Source organism: Condylura cristata, unplaced genomic scaffold, assembly GCF_000260355.1.
Source record: "Condylura cristata isolate star-nosed mole 26May11 unplaced genomic scaffold, ConCri1.0 scaffold00002, whole genome shotgun sequence".
Taxonomy (NCBI): Eukaryota; Metazoa; Chordata; class Mammalia; order Eulipotyphla; family Talpidae; genus Condylura; species Condylura cristata.
This window is the reverse complement of record NW_004567103.1, coordinates 9,140,777-9,157,598: the sequence shown is the minus strand read 5'-3', so window position 1 is coordinate 9,157,598 and position 16,822 is coordinate 9,140,777. Positions and strand designations below refer to the sequence as shown.

Sequence of the window (16,822 nt, the reverse complement as noted above, 5' to 3'; positions counted from 1 at the left end):
AAAAAAAAAAAATTTAGATTGCTTTTACATATATATTTTTCTAGTGAAGTAAGCTAAGGAAAACATAAATTTGCTTCTATGCTACATTTTCCAGATAATATATATTATTATTAGTGTAACATGAATTATCTTATATAAACTTTAATGGTGTAAAATAATTTTTTGGAAAAACTAAGCAGGATTTGTCATTACTATACAAAATTAAAATTGACACTTTAATTCCTGTATTACTTCTGTAGTTAAGAGAAAATCCTGAATTCTTTGCTTGGTTGACTTTCTAGAAATTAAGATTTAAGAGACTTGAGCCCACTTGAAATGACTCTGCTTTAGCTGAATCACTTAATGTCAAAATCTTATTTATTGGTATTGGAAGATTAGGCTAAAATATTTGAAAAATTCCATTCAGCTTTAAAATCCTGTGATTCTCTGATTTTTTTTTTTTTTTTAAGCTTTGTTTTCCGGAAAGTTCGAAGCTTGCTAGGTGGGAACACCCGGCTTCTGTTGTGTGGTGGTGCTCCCCTTTCGGCAGCCACTCAGCGGTTCATGAATATCTGTTTCTGCTGTTCCGTCGGTCAGGGATATGGACTCACGGAATCTTCTGGAGCTGGAACAATTACAGAAGGTAGAGTTATCCATAAAGCAGAGGCTGAGGGCCCTCTGCAGGCATTTTTGGGAAATGGGTTCTTTCCTGCAAACATGTAGGAGAATTGTAGTTAAGGTGGTCATGGAGCAGAATAATGGTTAATTTCAAGTCCTGGGATTATTTGGTAGCAGTTTTTAGAATCTGTCGGGTACATTAGTAGTACGTGCAAAGGAGCTTTTCATATTGAGTTATGATGTGTAATAAAAAGTTGGCATTCTGGAAAAGAAGTTTTAACAATATAAATCTATGCTCTCATGTTAGTTATTAAGCTTTCTTTTATGCAAAAAAAAAAACACAGTTTGTATCATTGAGATTTGTGTTTGTTAAGGTTCTTTCAGAAATGTTTATGGGGGTTCTGGGCAAGTGGAGAGAGACTAGACCGAGGTCTCCATCATTTCCCATCATGGGGCGCAGCCGAAGCACAGTTCCTTCCCAGGTGAACCAGTAAGCACCCCACGTGCCCTGTGTGGAGCAAGCTGACTTGGCTTCCATTACTAGAAAGAGTGGTGATTCTGCTCTGTGCTTTGTAGCTATTGGTGAGGTGTGAGACCTCAAAATCGTTACTTTCCCCTGTTTTATCTTGCGTTCTTTGGCAGGTTTGCCTTTAAATTGCTTCAGTAGGGTTCTGTTTTTAGTTAGCAAGATTTCTGAGTTTTGCAGTAATTTCTTACGTTTTTTAAGATTCAAACTGAATGTCTGATTAGTCATAATCTGTTACAAATGAAAGTCTGTAAAGTACTAAAGGTTGGGTTTTTATTTTTGATATTTGAGCGATCTGGAAAAGGAAACATAATGCAATAGACATTTAAATAGTGGTGGTTTCTTTTCGTAGCTCCGAAAGTTGACCACCACAGTATTCAGCCTTGAACCCCAATTGCCTGAATTTAAATGGGGTGTGCTCGCATAAGCTGATGTGAGGGAGGCTGCCATTCATGGGAGGTCCATTGGAGAGTCATGGCACACAACTGCTGTGGGCCTGGTGGAGGGATGAGGCGAACCCTGCGCGCTCACCCTGTCGGCTGGGCTGCTCAGTCCCTCGCTCTCCTGCCAGGCGGCCGCTTTGAATGAGTGGTTTGGGCCCTCAAGGAAGAAAATGTTGGATAGGATTTGAGGGGGGACCTGGCTAGCAGGACCTCATTGTGGCTGTGCTGGAAATGTAGGACCCTTGTTGCTGGAGCTGCCATCCTTACCTGGGAAATGTCTGGATTTTTAACTGTCAGTGACCAGTTCTGATTAAATGAAACCGCGAGGGCCAAAGAGCCTGGAGTTGACTCATTTGTGAAACCTGCTCTTAGGCTTCGCTGGGGATATCAGACTCTGGAGAAATTGTCATTGTTGGTAACTGTTGTCATTGTTGGTAACTGAGAACAGTGGAGTGGTCTGCTCCATCCTGTGACCATGCACCCTCTCTTTGCTTGCCTCTCAGTGTGGGACTACAATACTGGCAGAGTGGGGGCGCCGTTAGTTTGCTGTGAAATCAAATTGAAGAACTGGGAGGAAGGTAATAACCCGTGTTGACATCAAGCACTGTGTTTTATAACGTCCAGCTTTAAAATTAGTGTGGTCCTTCATTTCGTTATTTTAAACTACAGGTGCTCACTTTTGTCCTTTATAATAGAAAATTTTTATCTAGAGCTATGTAAATTGTGTATTTTGCTTGCTTCATTCTGAAAAATTTTAATTGTTCTTATTTTGCTCATATTGTATTACATAACTGTGCAAAGTAAGAATTACGACAAATGCGTGAAATGTTAATAATGTTAAATTAGGAAAATTAACTTTCCAAAGTAAAATCAGAAAATTTATTTTATAAAACTGAAGATTTTTACATGTTTTAAATATTTTTTTCTTTTCCCTGAGAGCTTTCAACCCAGAATTTTCAGAGGAAAATTTTTACTGTAATTCTATAAAAATCTGTTATTTATGCCATTTAAATACTAATACTACTATAAGATTTCATTGGCTCTTTGCAACTTGTATAAAGAGTACGTATGATTTGTTTGCATTTATTTTTACACAAAGTAAAGATTAGGATTCTAAGGTTTGGCTGTGGTTTTCCAGGTATCTTTTAGCAGAGTTGGTGAAGGTGTTTAATAGGTTTAGACTTGGAGTTATTTTGAAATTATCTGTAAGGAATAACCTTGTAATGTAATTTCCTTTTATATATATAATTAATTATTAATTATAATGTAATATTTCTATCGGTATATTGTATAATATTTAAGAATCTACAGACTTAAAGTCATCGCCTTTGAATTTTAAAAATTGTATAACAAATCAAAATTGCTTGATATTTGAGTATAACTTTCTTGGAATAGGAACATATGGCTAAGCAACTAAAATTTTGTACTAGATTTATAAGACATTTCATTCACAATTTCCTTTGGGAAATTGACTAATGTCAGTTGTCCTTACTAAGCAACTGAGAGTTTGAAATTTTCATATATTGTGTATAGGCATGAAAGTAATAGAATTAACTTTTCAAAATTCTGTGTGCACTAGGTGGATACTTTAATACTGATAAACCGCACCCTAGGGGTGAAATTCTTATTGGTGGCCAAAATGTGACAATGGGATACTACAAAAATGAAGCAAAAACAAAAACTGATTTCTTTGAAGATGAAAATGGACAGAGGTGGCTCTGTACGGGAGATATTGGCGAGTTTGACCCTGATGGTTGTTTAAAGATTATTGGTAAAGCATCTAATATTTTTTGAAAGTGGATGTTTCTGCAGTTGTACAAAAGAGATACTGTGTAGTTAGAGAAACTATTTAATAATGTGAAAGAGTCTTACATGCCACTTCTTGTGTTCATTAGATGTGGCCTCACAGTTCCTCTTTCCTGCTGCAAACCCTTTGGTGGTTTCTGGGAGCTCAGTCAGGAACCTGCCCCCTTCCTCCCTGCTGGCTCCAGTTGGGCTTCTTCCCTCCCAGTTCAGGGTGTGGGAATTCCAGTGCACAGACCTCTGGCTTTGCCAGTGCGCTCCGCTCAGGTTCCCCTCAGGACTCAGGTCAGCCTCACCGCAGGAATTCTTTCCACATTAGTGGACTGGAGGGTCTCAGCCCTGCCCTGATGTTTTGAAGTAGTGCCATTTGCCCTCATGCTTCTCTCCAGAGAGAATGTGAGTGTTCTGGTGGCTGTGAGTACATCTTCACCTTCCTGGTGGTATTGCCAGGAACACACTGTTCAGCAGATGAGGCTCATTAGTCAGAAGCTAATTTTTGGTAAGAATGTGATGGTGTTTTTAATGTTATCCTCCATATGTGCCCTCTGCCACCTTTGTTTTGTACAGATCGTAAAAAGGACCTTGTAAAACTTCAGGCTGGAGAGTATGTTTCTCTTGGGAAGGTAGAGGCAGCTTTGAAGAATCTCTCATTAATAGATAACATCTGTGCTTATGCAAACAGGTAAGAAAGTGGGAATCCTGCTTTTATGTAAACAGTTGGTGTGTGGGGTATGTATTGGCCGCCTTGGTATGACAGGACTCTTCCTTCTTGTTTGTTGTCTCTGGGAGAAGCCTCTTCTCATTACAGCTGTTGGCTCATTCTTCCCTCGTGGTACTTCTCCCCCCCCTAACGTCGTGCACTGTTTTCTGCTTTTATGTCTCATTACAGTGTCCTGTGTGTGTGTGTGTGTGTGTGTGTGTGCGCGCGCGTGTGTGCGCGTGGGATGGGGGAGGTGGCGGGGGGAGTGCCAAGAAAATAAATCCTCCTTATTGCCACTTTGGTACTCTTACCACCTGTCCCTCTGTGGAGGGAAGCCTTGCAGGACTGGGCTAGAGGGAAGGGGAGTAAGAAGAAAGTTGGGGTGTAGGAGTCTTACTGCTCGCTCTAAACTTGAGCCTATTGGGATCCTGTCCAGGCCTGAGAGCCTCTACCATCACAGGCCATCATTTGCGTATGATGATATAGAGGCAGCTGGGAAGGAGAGTTTAATGTTAAGATCTCAGAAATGTCTGCTCTGGAAATGTGTTAAATTTCAGATTCTGCTCTGATTGCACTTTTCTGGAACAGCATTGCCTGAGGTAGTTCTTCTCCAGTGTTAAGGAGCAGATCACTTGTGGTCAGCCTTGAAACCTTACTAGGGCAGCGGGCATGCTTGTTATGGACAACCAGATCTGATCTCAGAACCAGTTTAGAGTCAGACTTGTGATACAATCCAAGGCAAAGCTGTGTGCTTTAATTTGGAAATGATTCTGGCCTTTAATCGGCCACATGAGGAGTCTTCCTTAGTGACCCCGTAGCTCTGGATTGTGATTCTTCGCTACCTGACGCAGTGGCCATTTCTTTAGTTGCTGCCCCTCAGCAGGGACACACCAGATTCGTCTGTCGGCCTGAATTCTCATGATAACAAAGGAAAAACATTTTCACCATATAAAAAGTAAAAATAATAATTTGTGTGTGCTGCCAGATTTCTTTATCTGCAGTTTCTGGTTTACATTAACTTCTGTTTAACTGGCTGCTATGAATTACTGAAGTTTTCCAAAGTGAATTTTCCACTATTTGTCATTTCTTTTAAAAAGGTACATGGTACTATTAATAGCAGTTATACATAGTTGATGTTTATTCTGAAATGTCAGATTAAGGTTTATCTGGCAATGAACTCTGCCGAAACCTTGTAATGTATTGTGAATCAGATGGTAAAACCAGCCAGTACTAAATATACTTCATTATCTCTAAAGTAGTAAAGAGTGGATTGGTATTTAATTATTAAAATAGTCATAACTGCAGCTCACTAGCACCACCACCCAGTTCCTGAGCTCAGTTTCCTTCCTGTATTTCAGTTACCATTCTTATGTCATTGGATTTGTCGTGCCAAATCAAAAGGAGCTAACAGAACTAGCACGGAAGAAAGGACTTACAGGGACCTGGGAGGAGCTCTGTGACAGTCGTGAAGTGGAAGATGAGGTCCTTAAAGTGCTTTCTGAAGCTGCTATTTCAGGTGAGTGGAGTGAGCCTGTTATACTGTGTCATTTCCTGCTTAGAGACCAGTAGCATTTCCATACCATTAGTAGAAAGAACACGTTTACCAGTCTTTCATTTGAGTCTCTGCGGAGCACACAGTCATTCATTCCAGCAGACTGAGGTACTAGTGCAGAGTGCACTCGTCTCCACAGCCTCTGTCATGACCTTTCCTTCAGCTGTCTCCATTGCTCCAAGGCCCTACTCAGCTTCTTGGTGACCCCCGCCGCAGCCAGCTGTACAGGGCTTTTGGGAACAGTCCACATTGTTAGTGGACTAGTAGTTGGTTGTACTGATGTTTTATACCTCCTCCCGCTCCTTTTGTGCAAAAGGGCAGCAAGACTAGTTTAATACTTGTGGTTTAGTAAAATAGCTGTGATTTGAGCCATCAACATTAACTATAAGACAGGTGTGCATTTTTAATCTTGTTGTATATGTTGATCAAATTATGTGAACTAGAAATTGCATTGTTATGACCCTATAGTTCATCATTAATTGTCTGGTGTTAAGTCAGCTTGAACATAGTTCTCAACATTTTTGGTAATTTAAAACCTTGGATGGATACTCAATTGAGTTAATAGGCATTAGAAACATAATTTCTAAGTAAGTAAAAATACTGTGACATTGATAATTAAGCATAATTTTAAGTTTACATGCTTTTTTGCATCCATATTTAAAATTTTTATTTAAAAATATTTTAATTGAGAGAGAATTCATGTATGATATAGCAGAATTTTACTTCTGTTACCATAATCAGTTTTAGAATATTGTCATCACCTCAGAAAGAAATTGTGTTCATTTAGCAGTCACCCTCACGGGACCTCCAACCTCCTAGCCTTGTTAGCCGCTGACACACCTTCCATTTTTCTAGCTTTGTCTGTAAAGAGAATCAGACAGTACATGGTGTTTTGTGACTTAATGCTCATTCTTGTCAGAGTGTTAGCAATTGTTCATTCCCTCTTGCGACCAAATATTATTTCATCCTGTAGGTGTATATTGCATTTTGTTTCATTAACTGATAGCTGCCGAGGTTGTTTCCACTTTGACTGCCACAAACAGCGCTTCTGGGAGCACTGTGCACACGTCTGTGTGGGCATACGTACCTACGTGGCATAGGCGGAGACCTGGGAGCAGGGCTGCTGGACTGGGCTTGACTTGACTTAATTTGGAGCCTCTTGAACAACTACCAGACTATTTTATTCCATGTAGTTTTGAGACATGGTGGCGTTATTGTACACCCTGCTGTTGCTGGGCCCCACTTACCCACGGCCTTGCCAAATGTCCATGCCTGATCTGGTCCTCCCGGTGGTAGTGAAGCAGGTTTGTGTCTCCCTGGTGCTTGATGGCTGAGCATATTTTCATGTACTTTTTGGCCTCTGTCTCTTTTCTAGGAAATGCCTATTTATATCCTTTTCCCAATTTTTATTTGAGGTAGTATGTCTCTTGATTGTTGGGCTGTATGCGTTCTTGATTTATAAGATCCAAGATGCTAGTTAGATGTGTGGTTTGTAATTATTTTTTCCCATTCTGTGGGTTATATTTTAACTTTTTGATGGTGTCATTGAAACACAACAGTTTTAGTTTTGATAAGTGACAATTTTTTTTCCCCTTTGTGGCCATATCTGAGAAACCATGGCCTAATTCACATCACAAAGATAATGCTTCTGTGTTTTTTTTCCTAAGAGTTTTATGGTTTAGGTTTATATTTATGTCTTTAATCCATTTGGAGTTAATTTTTGCATGTGATAAGAAGGGCTCCATCTTCACTGTTAAGCTGAGTCACTATCAGGTTTACAGTAGAAGGAGAAATAGTAGATTACATAGATACATGTCCTAAGAGACTCTAAGATTGTAAGGTGCCAGTTTATGTGATTCTGGGGGCTGGCAGGGTGCAGCTGTAACTTGTTAGGGCAGACGGTTAGACAGGATAGGCTGGAATGTAGGCATAAGCCAAAACTGCTGTTCACAGGCAGTATGTGTCTATCAGGTCTGTGGTGAGGCCTTTAACTGACTGAACCAGGCCCTCCTCAGATTACCAAGGGCAGTTTCCCTAGTGACATAAATTGATTACAGACGTATATTTAAATACCTTCAAAGCAATACCTAGATAAATATTTAACTGAAGGATTGGGAGCTCTAGCTTTATGTCACATGCAAAGCTTGATGCATAAAACTGACCACGACAGCCTAGTCCTTGTCAGCTTGGCACCACAGCCAGTCCCTTCGGCCAGTCAGTGTCCCAATATAGGGAATCAGACAGACCCACCTCCTGAGACACGGCTGTCCTGTGCACCACTGAAAACCCAGTAAGCTTTTTCCAGAAGAGCATGCAACCCCCTTGTGTGATTTTTCTCCTTTGATATCCTGTAATTTGAATACTGTGACATAAAGTTAATTTAGTATATGATAAGAGAATAGAAGGAAGAAACAAAAACACGTGCTTGTCACAGCATGTGCTGCATCCCAATGTTCCTGTCAGCAGGGGACCCTGCAGGCTCCTGGGCTTTGTAACGGCCGAGCTGTGTGTGTCAGCTGCACTGCCCAGGTGTGTGGAGTTAACACCCCACAAAGTTCACCCAGGGACAAGTCACCCAGCACCTTCCTCCGGCTGTCTGAGATCTGAGTGACAGTGTAGACGTTCACAGCAGCATGGTGAAGAGATAATCAAAAGTACACAGTGCTCATTTCTCCAGCTGGCTTATCTGCTATCATTTTCCTAAAACCCAGTGCAGAGGATACCGTGGCAAACATCATTTTGCGTCAGATCAGCGTCAGCCAGAACTGAGCAGGACTTGGAACACTTCTGTGGTTCCCCAGCGCTCGCCCTTTAGTCTCGCTGATGCCAACCGCTGCCCTTCATCAGTCTGTGGCCAGGCCGCCCAGCTCTGGCCCGGTGGGCTTTCTCCGTGGAAACCACTACTGGGAGAACATTCTCTGAGCTGATGTTCACAGTTAGAGTTAACCTGTCTGTTTCTCCCAGGGCTTGTTACCTTGACGTACTTCACATGTACGTACATTCCTGTGGCTGGGCATTCTTGTTAGGTTATATGCCACTTGAATGCAGAAACAATTGTATTCTGTGTGTTTCAAACAATGTTGGTAAAGCACCTCACATGGTATTTTTTTTTTCCAAAAAAATATTTATTGAGTTGAATGATGGAGAAATAATTCGCTCTCCTTACGTAAAAGTGTATTTCAAGCCACACTCTGTCCCCTCATCCCATTCCTCTGCACCCTGGCAGACTATGTGGGGGACATTGGAGTGGACAGATATTCTGTGCTTACATGGTGCAGAGTGCATGCCCTGGTTCAGTGAGAGAAATCTCTTGATTACTTTTGATTTTATTTTAATTCTTTTAAGATTTATTTATGTATGCATACAAGAACTGTGGTATAGGCCTGAGATGTGGAAGAATGAGAGGATTCACCAGAGAGAGTGGGGAGATGAACAGGCAGATTTACTGAAATATATTGCTGAGGGGAATAGTCAGGAGAGGTCTGCTGGGCCATGTACCTGGGTCACTCCCTGGCTGGGGATGGAACTTGTGCTTCAGTGGTTGCAGATAGCTACATAGTGCTGCACACCAACCCCATGTGCCACCGAGGAGGCCTTTGGTTAGTTTTTAGTTTATAAAGTGATTATGCGCCTATGTAACAGTTCACAGAAACTGGAGGTACACCCTAGCCTGGCTGTGCCCGCCCCACCCATCCTCATGCAAGAGTGTGCCTACTGCACAAAACAAACTTGCTTTCCTTTTGGCCTAACAGTATCTTGTAAGTATGCTATTAATAATAAGTTTTTTTTTTTTTAAAGATTTATTTATTTGTGCATACAGAACTGGAGCACAGGCCAGAGGCTCAGGGGCGGTGAGAGGCTTCACCAGAGACAGAGAGGGGAACAGAACAGGCAGATCGACGAAGTACACTGCTGAGGGGAGCAGCGGGTGGGCCAGGAGAGGTCTGCCATACCATGTGGTCACCTCCGGGGCAGGCGGGAATCGAACTCATGCGGAAGCGGCTTTAGATTCTCAGTGCTGTGCTTTAACCCGCTGCGCCACCAGGGAGGGCCATAATAAGCTTTTTTAAGTTACAGTTTGCTGCCAGTTGTATCATTGTCCATGTTCATGTCTGTACACTTACTATTGTTTTCTCTCCCTTACCATCTCAGCAAGCCTGGAAAAGTTTGAAATCCCAGTAAAAATTCGTTTGAGCCCTGAACCGTGGACCCCTGAAACTGGTCTAGTGACAGATGCCTTCAAACTGAAACGTAAAGAGCTGAAAACGCATTACCAGGCGGACATTGAGCGGATGTATGGGAGAAAATAGTAGCCTCTTTCAGCTTCGGTTTGCTACAGGGAGCTCAGATCAAATAGGAAAATACTTGAAATGCACGTCTCAGACTGTGAGGCACACTCCATTCCTCATATTAAATATAAACTGTTATTTCTCATGGCATCACCATTTTTAACTGACGGGATTAGTAAAATACTAAGACAGCAAACTTGTGTCTGTCTCTTCTTTCTTCCTCTTCCAGTTGCTTCACCATCTAGGACTGCACTTGTCGGCATGACGCCTCCCGAGTCACTTGGGGAACAGTGATTTTAAAACCTCAAGTTTTTAAACATGATTTATATGTTCTGTATAATGTTCAGTTTATAACTTTTTAAAGTTTGGATGTATAGAGGGATAAATAGGAATATAAGAACTGGTTATTTGGGGGGTTTTTTACTTACAGTATTTAAAAATGAAAGGGTATGGATGTGAAATTATGTAAATTTCAGATGCTTATAAATCAAATCATTGTTGAGCAAAAGACTTGTTGCTGTGTAATTATTGTCTTGTATGCATTTGAGAGAAATAAATGTACCCGTTCTTATGTTTTAAGAAATTGAGACCTTGTGAATATATACCTGACAGCGTCTTCTTTATTTATTCTTTATTAGAAAAGATGAAGTTTGATTGATGCTGCATGAAACAATAGAAATAGAGGGTGATGGCTCAGTAGTAGAAGAGGAAACGGGAAGAAAATTAGTCTCTGGTAGCTGAGCCTCAGACTATGCTGCTGTCTAGTTAACTCTTGACACCAGAATAACACCCAGACTTAAATGGAAGCAATTCTGAAAGCTGAGGTAGGATGTTTAAAGCAAAGAATAGAAAGTGACTATTGTAACGCCCATATGTACAGAGTTGTCTGTGCTATATAATGTGCATAATGGCACATTAATCATACAAAATTGCTCTGTCTCACTCCCCTACTATTAGCCCAGTTGTTTAATCATGGATATCATTCCAAATTTGGATTTTTCTTGGATGGTTTGCACGGGGGGTTGGGTAGAGTGTGCACACCATTGTCAGTGCCTGTTGGTAGCTTATTCAAAAAGCACCTTGCTCCTTTTGGTCTTCTGTCCACATTATTAAGATACATGAGAATCGAATTGACTTTATAATGATGAGTGAAGCTTTAATTTGTGGGTTTTTATGTCAGTATGGAAGTTATTAGAGCGTCTAAAAACACTGCTGGTGTGACATTACATCCTTGTGTGTGCTGCGTGTCTGGTGTGTGAGTGTGTGAACCATGGATCATTCTTAAGTTAGCAGAGATGCCCGCCCCTTCTGGACTTCAAAAATAAGTGTTGTGTTTTCCATGCCATGCTACTTTCTTGATTCTCAGGAACTTTGGGCCTCAAGAGGCAAACAGAAAGACCAACACACACGGAAAGATGAGAATGGTTCTCTTTAGATGGAGAAAGGACGAGTTGAGGACCCAGAGCAGTAATTTGACGGTGCAATATGCTGTTTGGTGTCAAACTTACGTGTATTCTTGTATGATTGTATTATGTTTTGAATGCTTTTCTGTTTGTCAAAGTTTAATACTTCATATTTTTTTTGAAAAGTGAAAAGGAAACCAGGATGTTGTGGCTTGAAAATTTTCAATCCTAAAATGCCAGATATATCAGCACAACGTGCGATTAAAAGCAAGTTGAGTCAGTCTTCTTCAAATGGCTGTCAAAGCCATCTTTGTGATTTGAAGACTCTTACAATACTTTTTGAAATGAAGTTGGTAACTTTAAAATAAATGCCACCTAGCAGCTGTAAATTTATTCTTAAGAAATACTGGCTGAAGCAGAAGATAATGGGGCAGAAACTAGGAATTCCAAAGTAAATTGCTAAAGCTGATACACACGTCTGACTTCGACTACCGATCCTTAAAGAGTGATCAGTGTGAAAGATTGTTTTCTGGAAATAAGCGGTGGAAGCATCATGGATCATCCTTAAGTTAGCAATACACAGCTCAACCACCCGGCTCCCCATCCCAGCCCCTGCTGGGACTGGAGTTTAAACTACACTCAAGGTTTTTTCTGACATCAGGATAGAGTACAACATCTAAGTGCACGCTTTTAAGTAGTGGATTTGATACCCATAATCTCCAAAGCTTGCAGTTTTGTTTTTTTTTTTCCTGCAATGACTGAAAAGACTAACCTGGAAATACACAAGGTTTTATAGTTTGTAAACAATTCTTGTGATATGACTAATTTTTTTTTTAAGGAAAAATAGAATGTGTGAGTTCTTTTGTAAGAAAATGACGCACATTTGTGATATTTTAAAGGGGATCCACTTTTAAATGGCATATCTTGGACCATGCAGAAATGTAACGTGCCCATTCTATCCTTAGCATTGGTTATTTACTGTCAATGTATCCTTGCTGACTGCTGCTTTCTGCCTGAAGAAGCTACATAACTACATGGCATGGACTATTTATTTGTAACTTGACATGAGTTTGAAGAATAAAGATGTTTTTAAAAAGTTTTCTGATAGTAAATCTTAATCATTTACCCATAAAGAAGATCTCTCTTCATAAAGTCAAACTTTGACATTCCTGAAATACTTGTTGAACAGGAGTTTGGGGGGGAGTTTTTGACCTGGCAATCCATTTGGAGGGAGTTTTTTTCCCCCCTCCCAAAATTGTTCCAAATTGCCAAGGAACTTTACTGTCCCAACCTTTCTCCAGTTCTTCCTCTCCATTTCTCTTGGTCTTGACCACAGAGCAGCTATGTTGCCAGCATTATAAATGTAGAACACAATATTTACACAACATGTAGTGATGATGCAAAAATGAATGGGTTGCCATTAAAATGCACGGGGTAGGGGCAAGTGGCTGTGGGATCCCAGGGTGGGGGAGGATGAAGTCTGTCCTGGGTTCCTGCCTCAGAAACCGACCCCTCCCTGCCCTCACAGATTAGGGAGTGTGTTTCTGGCAGATCAGGTGTATGTAAAAGCAGGTCTTCCAACAACTCTGTAACCAAATGTAAGAGCTAGCAGCCTCAGATATAAACTTCTCCAATGTTTCTTTTGAGCCTTGGTTGTATTAACTTAGAAATGGAGCCTTCTGGAAATGCCTGTTAAGACAGTAAATATGTACACTTGTATAGCCTGATTTAGAGAGAGTATGTTACCGTCACTCTAGACCCTTCTCCACAAACTCGCCTCAGATCCCCGCCTACTTAGTGCCCTGGCCAGCAAGGCAATGTCCTGTGTCAGTCATGCCGGCCCGGCGCCCTAAGGTGGTGCATGGTTCTCTAGCAGGTGTTTGAAAGCTTTTTTGAGAGCATAAAAATGTTAAAAATACTGGCCCTCCCTGGTGGCGCAGCACTGAGAAGCTAGCCACAACTGAATACAGGTTTGATCCCGGTCCCCAGGGGTGACCCACATGGTGCAGCAGGCCTCTCCTGTCTCGCCGGCTGCTCCCCTCAGCAGTGTACTTCGTCGTTCTGCTCCTCACGCTGTCTTGTGAATCCTCTCACAGGCACCACTGGCCTGTACCCCATTTCTGTATGCATAAATAAATATGTTAAAAATGTTAAAAGTACTACCACAATCCCATGTGAGTTTAAGACATGAGTCTGCATCTAATGTTATATGTACTTTTCTAGTTAAGATTAGGCTTCACAAGACACTTAACAGACCCCATCCTGCCCACACTTACTGGCCCCTTTGATCACGCTTGACTTGGGACTCATTCAGAAGACACTTCTCCTTAAGGGATAGATTCTTTATGAAGAAAGGTTAGACTGTGTAAGGGCTTTGTTATTTCAATAAAATGAGGTCTCATCTGGTAGCCTTTTCTGCCTGAGGTGCTTTTATAGAAACGATTCCTGCCCAGAAAGTTTTTTATTTTTAATTTTTGATGCTGAAAGTCTTTCCATTTTGTATTTACAGTGTTTCTTTCTGAAATATGCCCTCTCCTGTGAAGAGAGGGATGAGGCTTCACAGAACTTGTGTGGTCGGAGCAAACTACAGGGGGAGGTTGCCATAATGGCCACATTTGTTCACACTGGGCACTGGCATCTCCAGTCTAGACTGTTGGTGTTGGCTACAGGATGCCTATGATAAAGACTTGCCCTCACTTTTCACATTCATAGCATTTTCTTTTTAACTCATGGGAACTCTGACTTCTTGAATAAGGTGGTGGGGGGGTGTTTCCTGGGGTCTTCATCATCTTTCATAATCATGTTTTCACACCTGTATGGTTTCCCACATGTTAAGGCGGCAAGTATCACAAGATCTGGTCTCAGGGCCTCTCTATGATGTGACACATTTATGGAGGACTCTGGAAAGCTTTGGTAGCTTTGTTTTATGTGGTTTGCACTGAGTGATATTTGTAAATCAGCCTTTTTTTTTTTTTTGGCTTGGAGGTGGCTCTCTTCACCCCTCATCGAACATTCCCTGCATGTCTTTACCTTGGCTTCTCGCAGTGTGCACCTGTGCAGTTTTTCATTTTTCTAAGGACACAATCCTTAGATTATATCTCCAAATAGGTGCTACCCTGAGGCTCTAGGAGTTAAGGCTCCAACATATTTGGGAGGTGGGGGTGGTGACGCAATGACACAATTCAGTTTGAGACATTACCAAAAGCTGTAGGTTGAGATGCTTGGCACAAAGACCTCCATTTGGAAGCTGGTTGTAATAACCATAACAAGACATGCCCCTCTTAACAGACAAATACTATCTAACAGTCACTCAGTGGGTGATCCATAATATGACCTTTAGATCATGGGGATTATTTCATAATGTGAATCATCTGGGGCAGTTCAGTAGGAACACTGGGCCACAGGAAGGGTGTGTGTGCGCCTGTCTGTGTGTTGCGTTGTATGTGCCTGTGTGTGTTGCATGCACATTGCAGAAAAAAGCCTGAGGGAGATGTCTCATCTTGGTAGTGGTCCTGAACTTTGATAACCTACATTTCTCTTTACTAAATATCTTTTATAGTGGCGTTACTGCTTTGATAAAAATCCAAGCTTATGAGAATTGCTTAAAGCTCTTTTTCTGGCAAATTAATAATTCTTTTTCTTAAATAACAGTTTATTTTTACATTGTCTTGTGCATTTTTTCATCTCAGAAATTAATAACTTTTATGCAAAAATTTTGGGGAAAAAAGGAGTTTTGATGTTTCATACGTTGGTAAAGAAATGATCAGAAAACACTTTTATTCCCTAATCTCACTGTGTCTATATATAAATTTCCCAGGGCTGCTGGAACAAAGTACCATAAGCTGGCGACTTTAGGTAACACAAATGTATTGTCTTACAGACCTGGAAGCTAGAACTCCAAAATCCTGGTGCAGCAGGGCAGGCGCCCTGTGAACCCTGTGGGGGACCCCCCCAGGGGTTGTCTGCTACCATCTTTCCTTGGCTTGGAGGTGGCTCTCTTAACCCCTCACCGAGCTTTCCTCCCATGTCTATCTTGGCTTCCTACTGTGCGCACCTGTCCTCTTTCTAAGGACACAATCCTTAGATTATATTAGGGTCCCACCCTAATCTGAACATGGGTGAGGATGCCATCTCCAAACAGGTGCTACCCCTAGGCTCTAGGACTCCAACATATTTGGGAGGTGGAGGTGGAGGTGGTGACGCAATGACACAAGTCAGCGCATAACTGTACCCGTTTTGAATGCTTCCTTCAATGGTACTTGGGCTTGTCACTCTTGTCCTGCTAATTCTAGCTCTATAATGTGGAATTTAGGTGCCTTTTATCTTGCATTAAAAAAAAAATCTCTGGCAATTCCTTTACTATACTGTGGCTTTGTTTTCACATTTTTAATTTGCCTTTCCCCCTTATTTGCTGTTTCATTACTCTATGTGAGCTTTTTTTTTTTAAGATTTATTTATTTATGCATACAGAACTGGGGTACAGGCCAGAGGTGAGGGGCGTTGAGAGGCTTCACCAGAGGCAGAGCGGGGAGCAGAACAGGCAGAACAACAAAGTACACTGCTGAGGGGAGCAGCAGGTGGGTCAGGAGAGGTCTGTCAGCCATGTAGGTCAGCTCTGGGGTCAGGGATAGAACTCGCACTAAAGCAGATGCGGCCAACTTGCAATGCTGTGTCCTAACCTGTTGTGCCACCAGGGAGGGCCTTATGTAAGCGATCTACAGCACAATTCTGTGGAACTTCTGCCCCCAGACTTTTCTAAGATCTTCACCCAATACCTGTGTCACCTCCTCCTGCTGTTTGTCACAAGCGTACAGATGGCACTGAGGGGTATTGGCTCCAATACAGGACTTTCTTTACGCTGAACACAAACTCAACACACTGGGGACGGCCAACCCGAAGTCCCCAAAAGTACCTCAGTCCAAGGTGACTATGTCTTAGCCACGGAGGCCACCAGAGCCAATGGGAGCCGGGCTAACGTCCTGGAGGCTTTTGCTCTCCACTGGGAGCAGTGCTCAACCGAAGAAGGGTGCCCCTCCTAGCTAATAGCAAGCAGATTCTCGGGGTCCCCAGGAACTCCAGTGGTCTGAGTGGGCCCTCTGCGGCCATAGGGCACATCTGTTGTTTAGAGAGCAGTGGGTGGAGAGGCAGACTGGTGTGAGGACATGCCTGTGTCAAACCTTTGCATGCTGTAAGCTCTGGGCTCCGATATGGCCTTTTAAAGCCACTCTGGGTGGCCCTCGGGTCTCTGACCTCATTGGTAACTCCAGTCATGCTACTGCTTATCAGGTCTTGCAGCATCTTCCTCCTGCCAAGACTTATCAGTCCTTGCAACTGTTTGCAAGAATTTGGTTGTTTACACTCTGAAGTTACAGTCAGTTAACATTGCATCATTAATTTCAAAACACACACTTAATAGCAAATTATATCCAGGGCCCTCCCTGGTGGCACAGTGGGTTAAAGTGCAGCACTGCGAAGCTGGCCCAGCTGCTTCAGTGTGAGTTCGATTCCT

General features: G+C 41.9%; 1 protein-coding gene across 1 annotated transcript in view; it reads left to right on the top strand.

The window, feature by feature from the left end:
• Nucleotides 1-12,412, top strand: part of ACSL3 (acyl-CoA synthetase long-chain family member 3) — a 28,054-nt gene extending 15,642 nt beyond the window's left edge. Inside the window, exons 9-14 of the mRNA XM_004674238.2 lie at nucleotides 450-622; nucleotides 2,070-2,144; nucleotides 3,146-3,337; nucleotides 3,937-4,051; nucleotides 5,428-5,585; nucleotides 9,774-12,412. Coding sequence (XP_004674295.1) covers nucleotides 450-622; nucleotides 2,070-2,144; nucleotides 3,146-3,337; nucleotides 3,937-4,051; nucleotides 5,428-5,585; nucleotides 9,774-9,931 — 871 coding nt within the window. The 3' untranslated portion in view covers nucleotides 9,932-12,412. The remainder of the gene's footprint in view (nucleotides 1-449; nucleotides 623-2,069; nucleotides 2,145-3,145; nucleotides 3,338-3,936; nucleotides 4,052-5,427; nucleotides 5,586-9,773) is intronic.
• The last annotated feature ends 4,410 nt before the right edge of the window (nucleotides 12,413-16,822 follow it).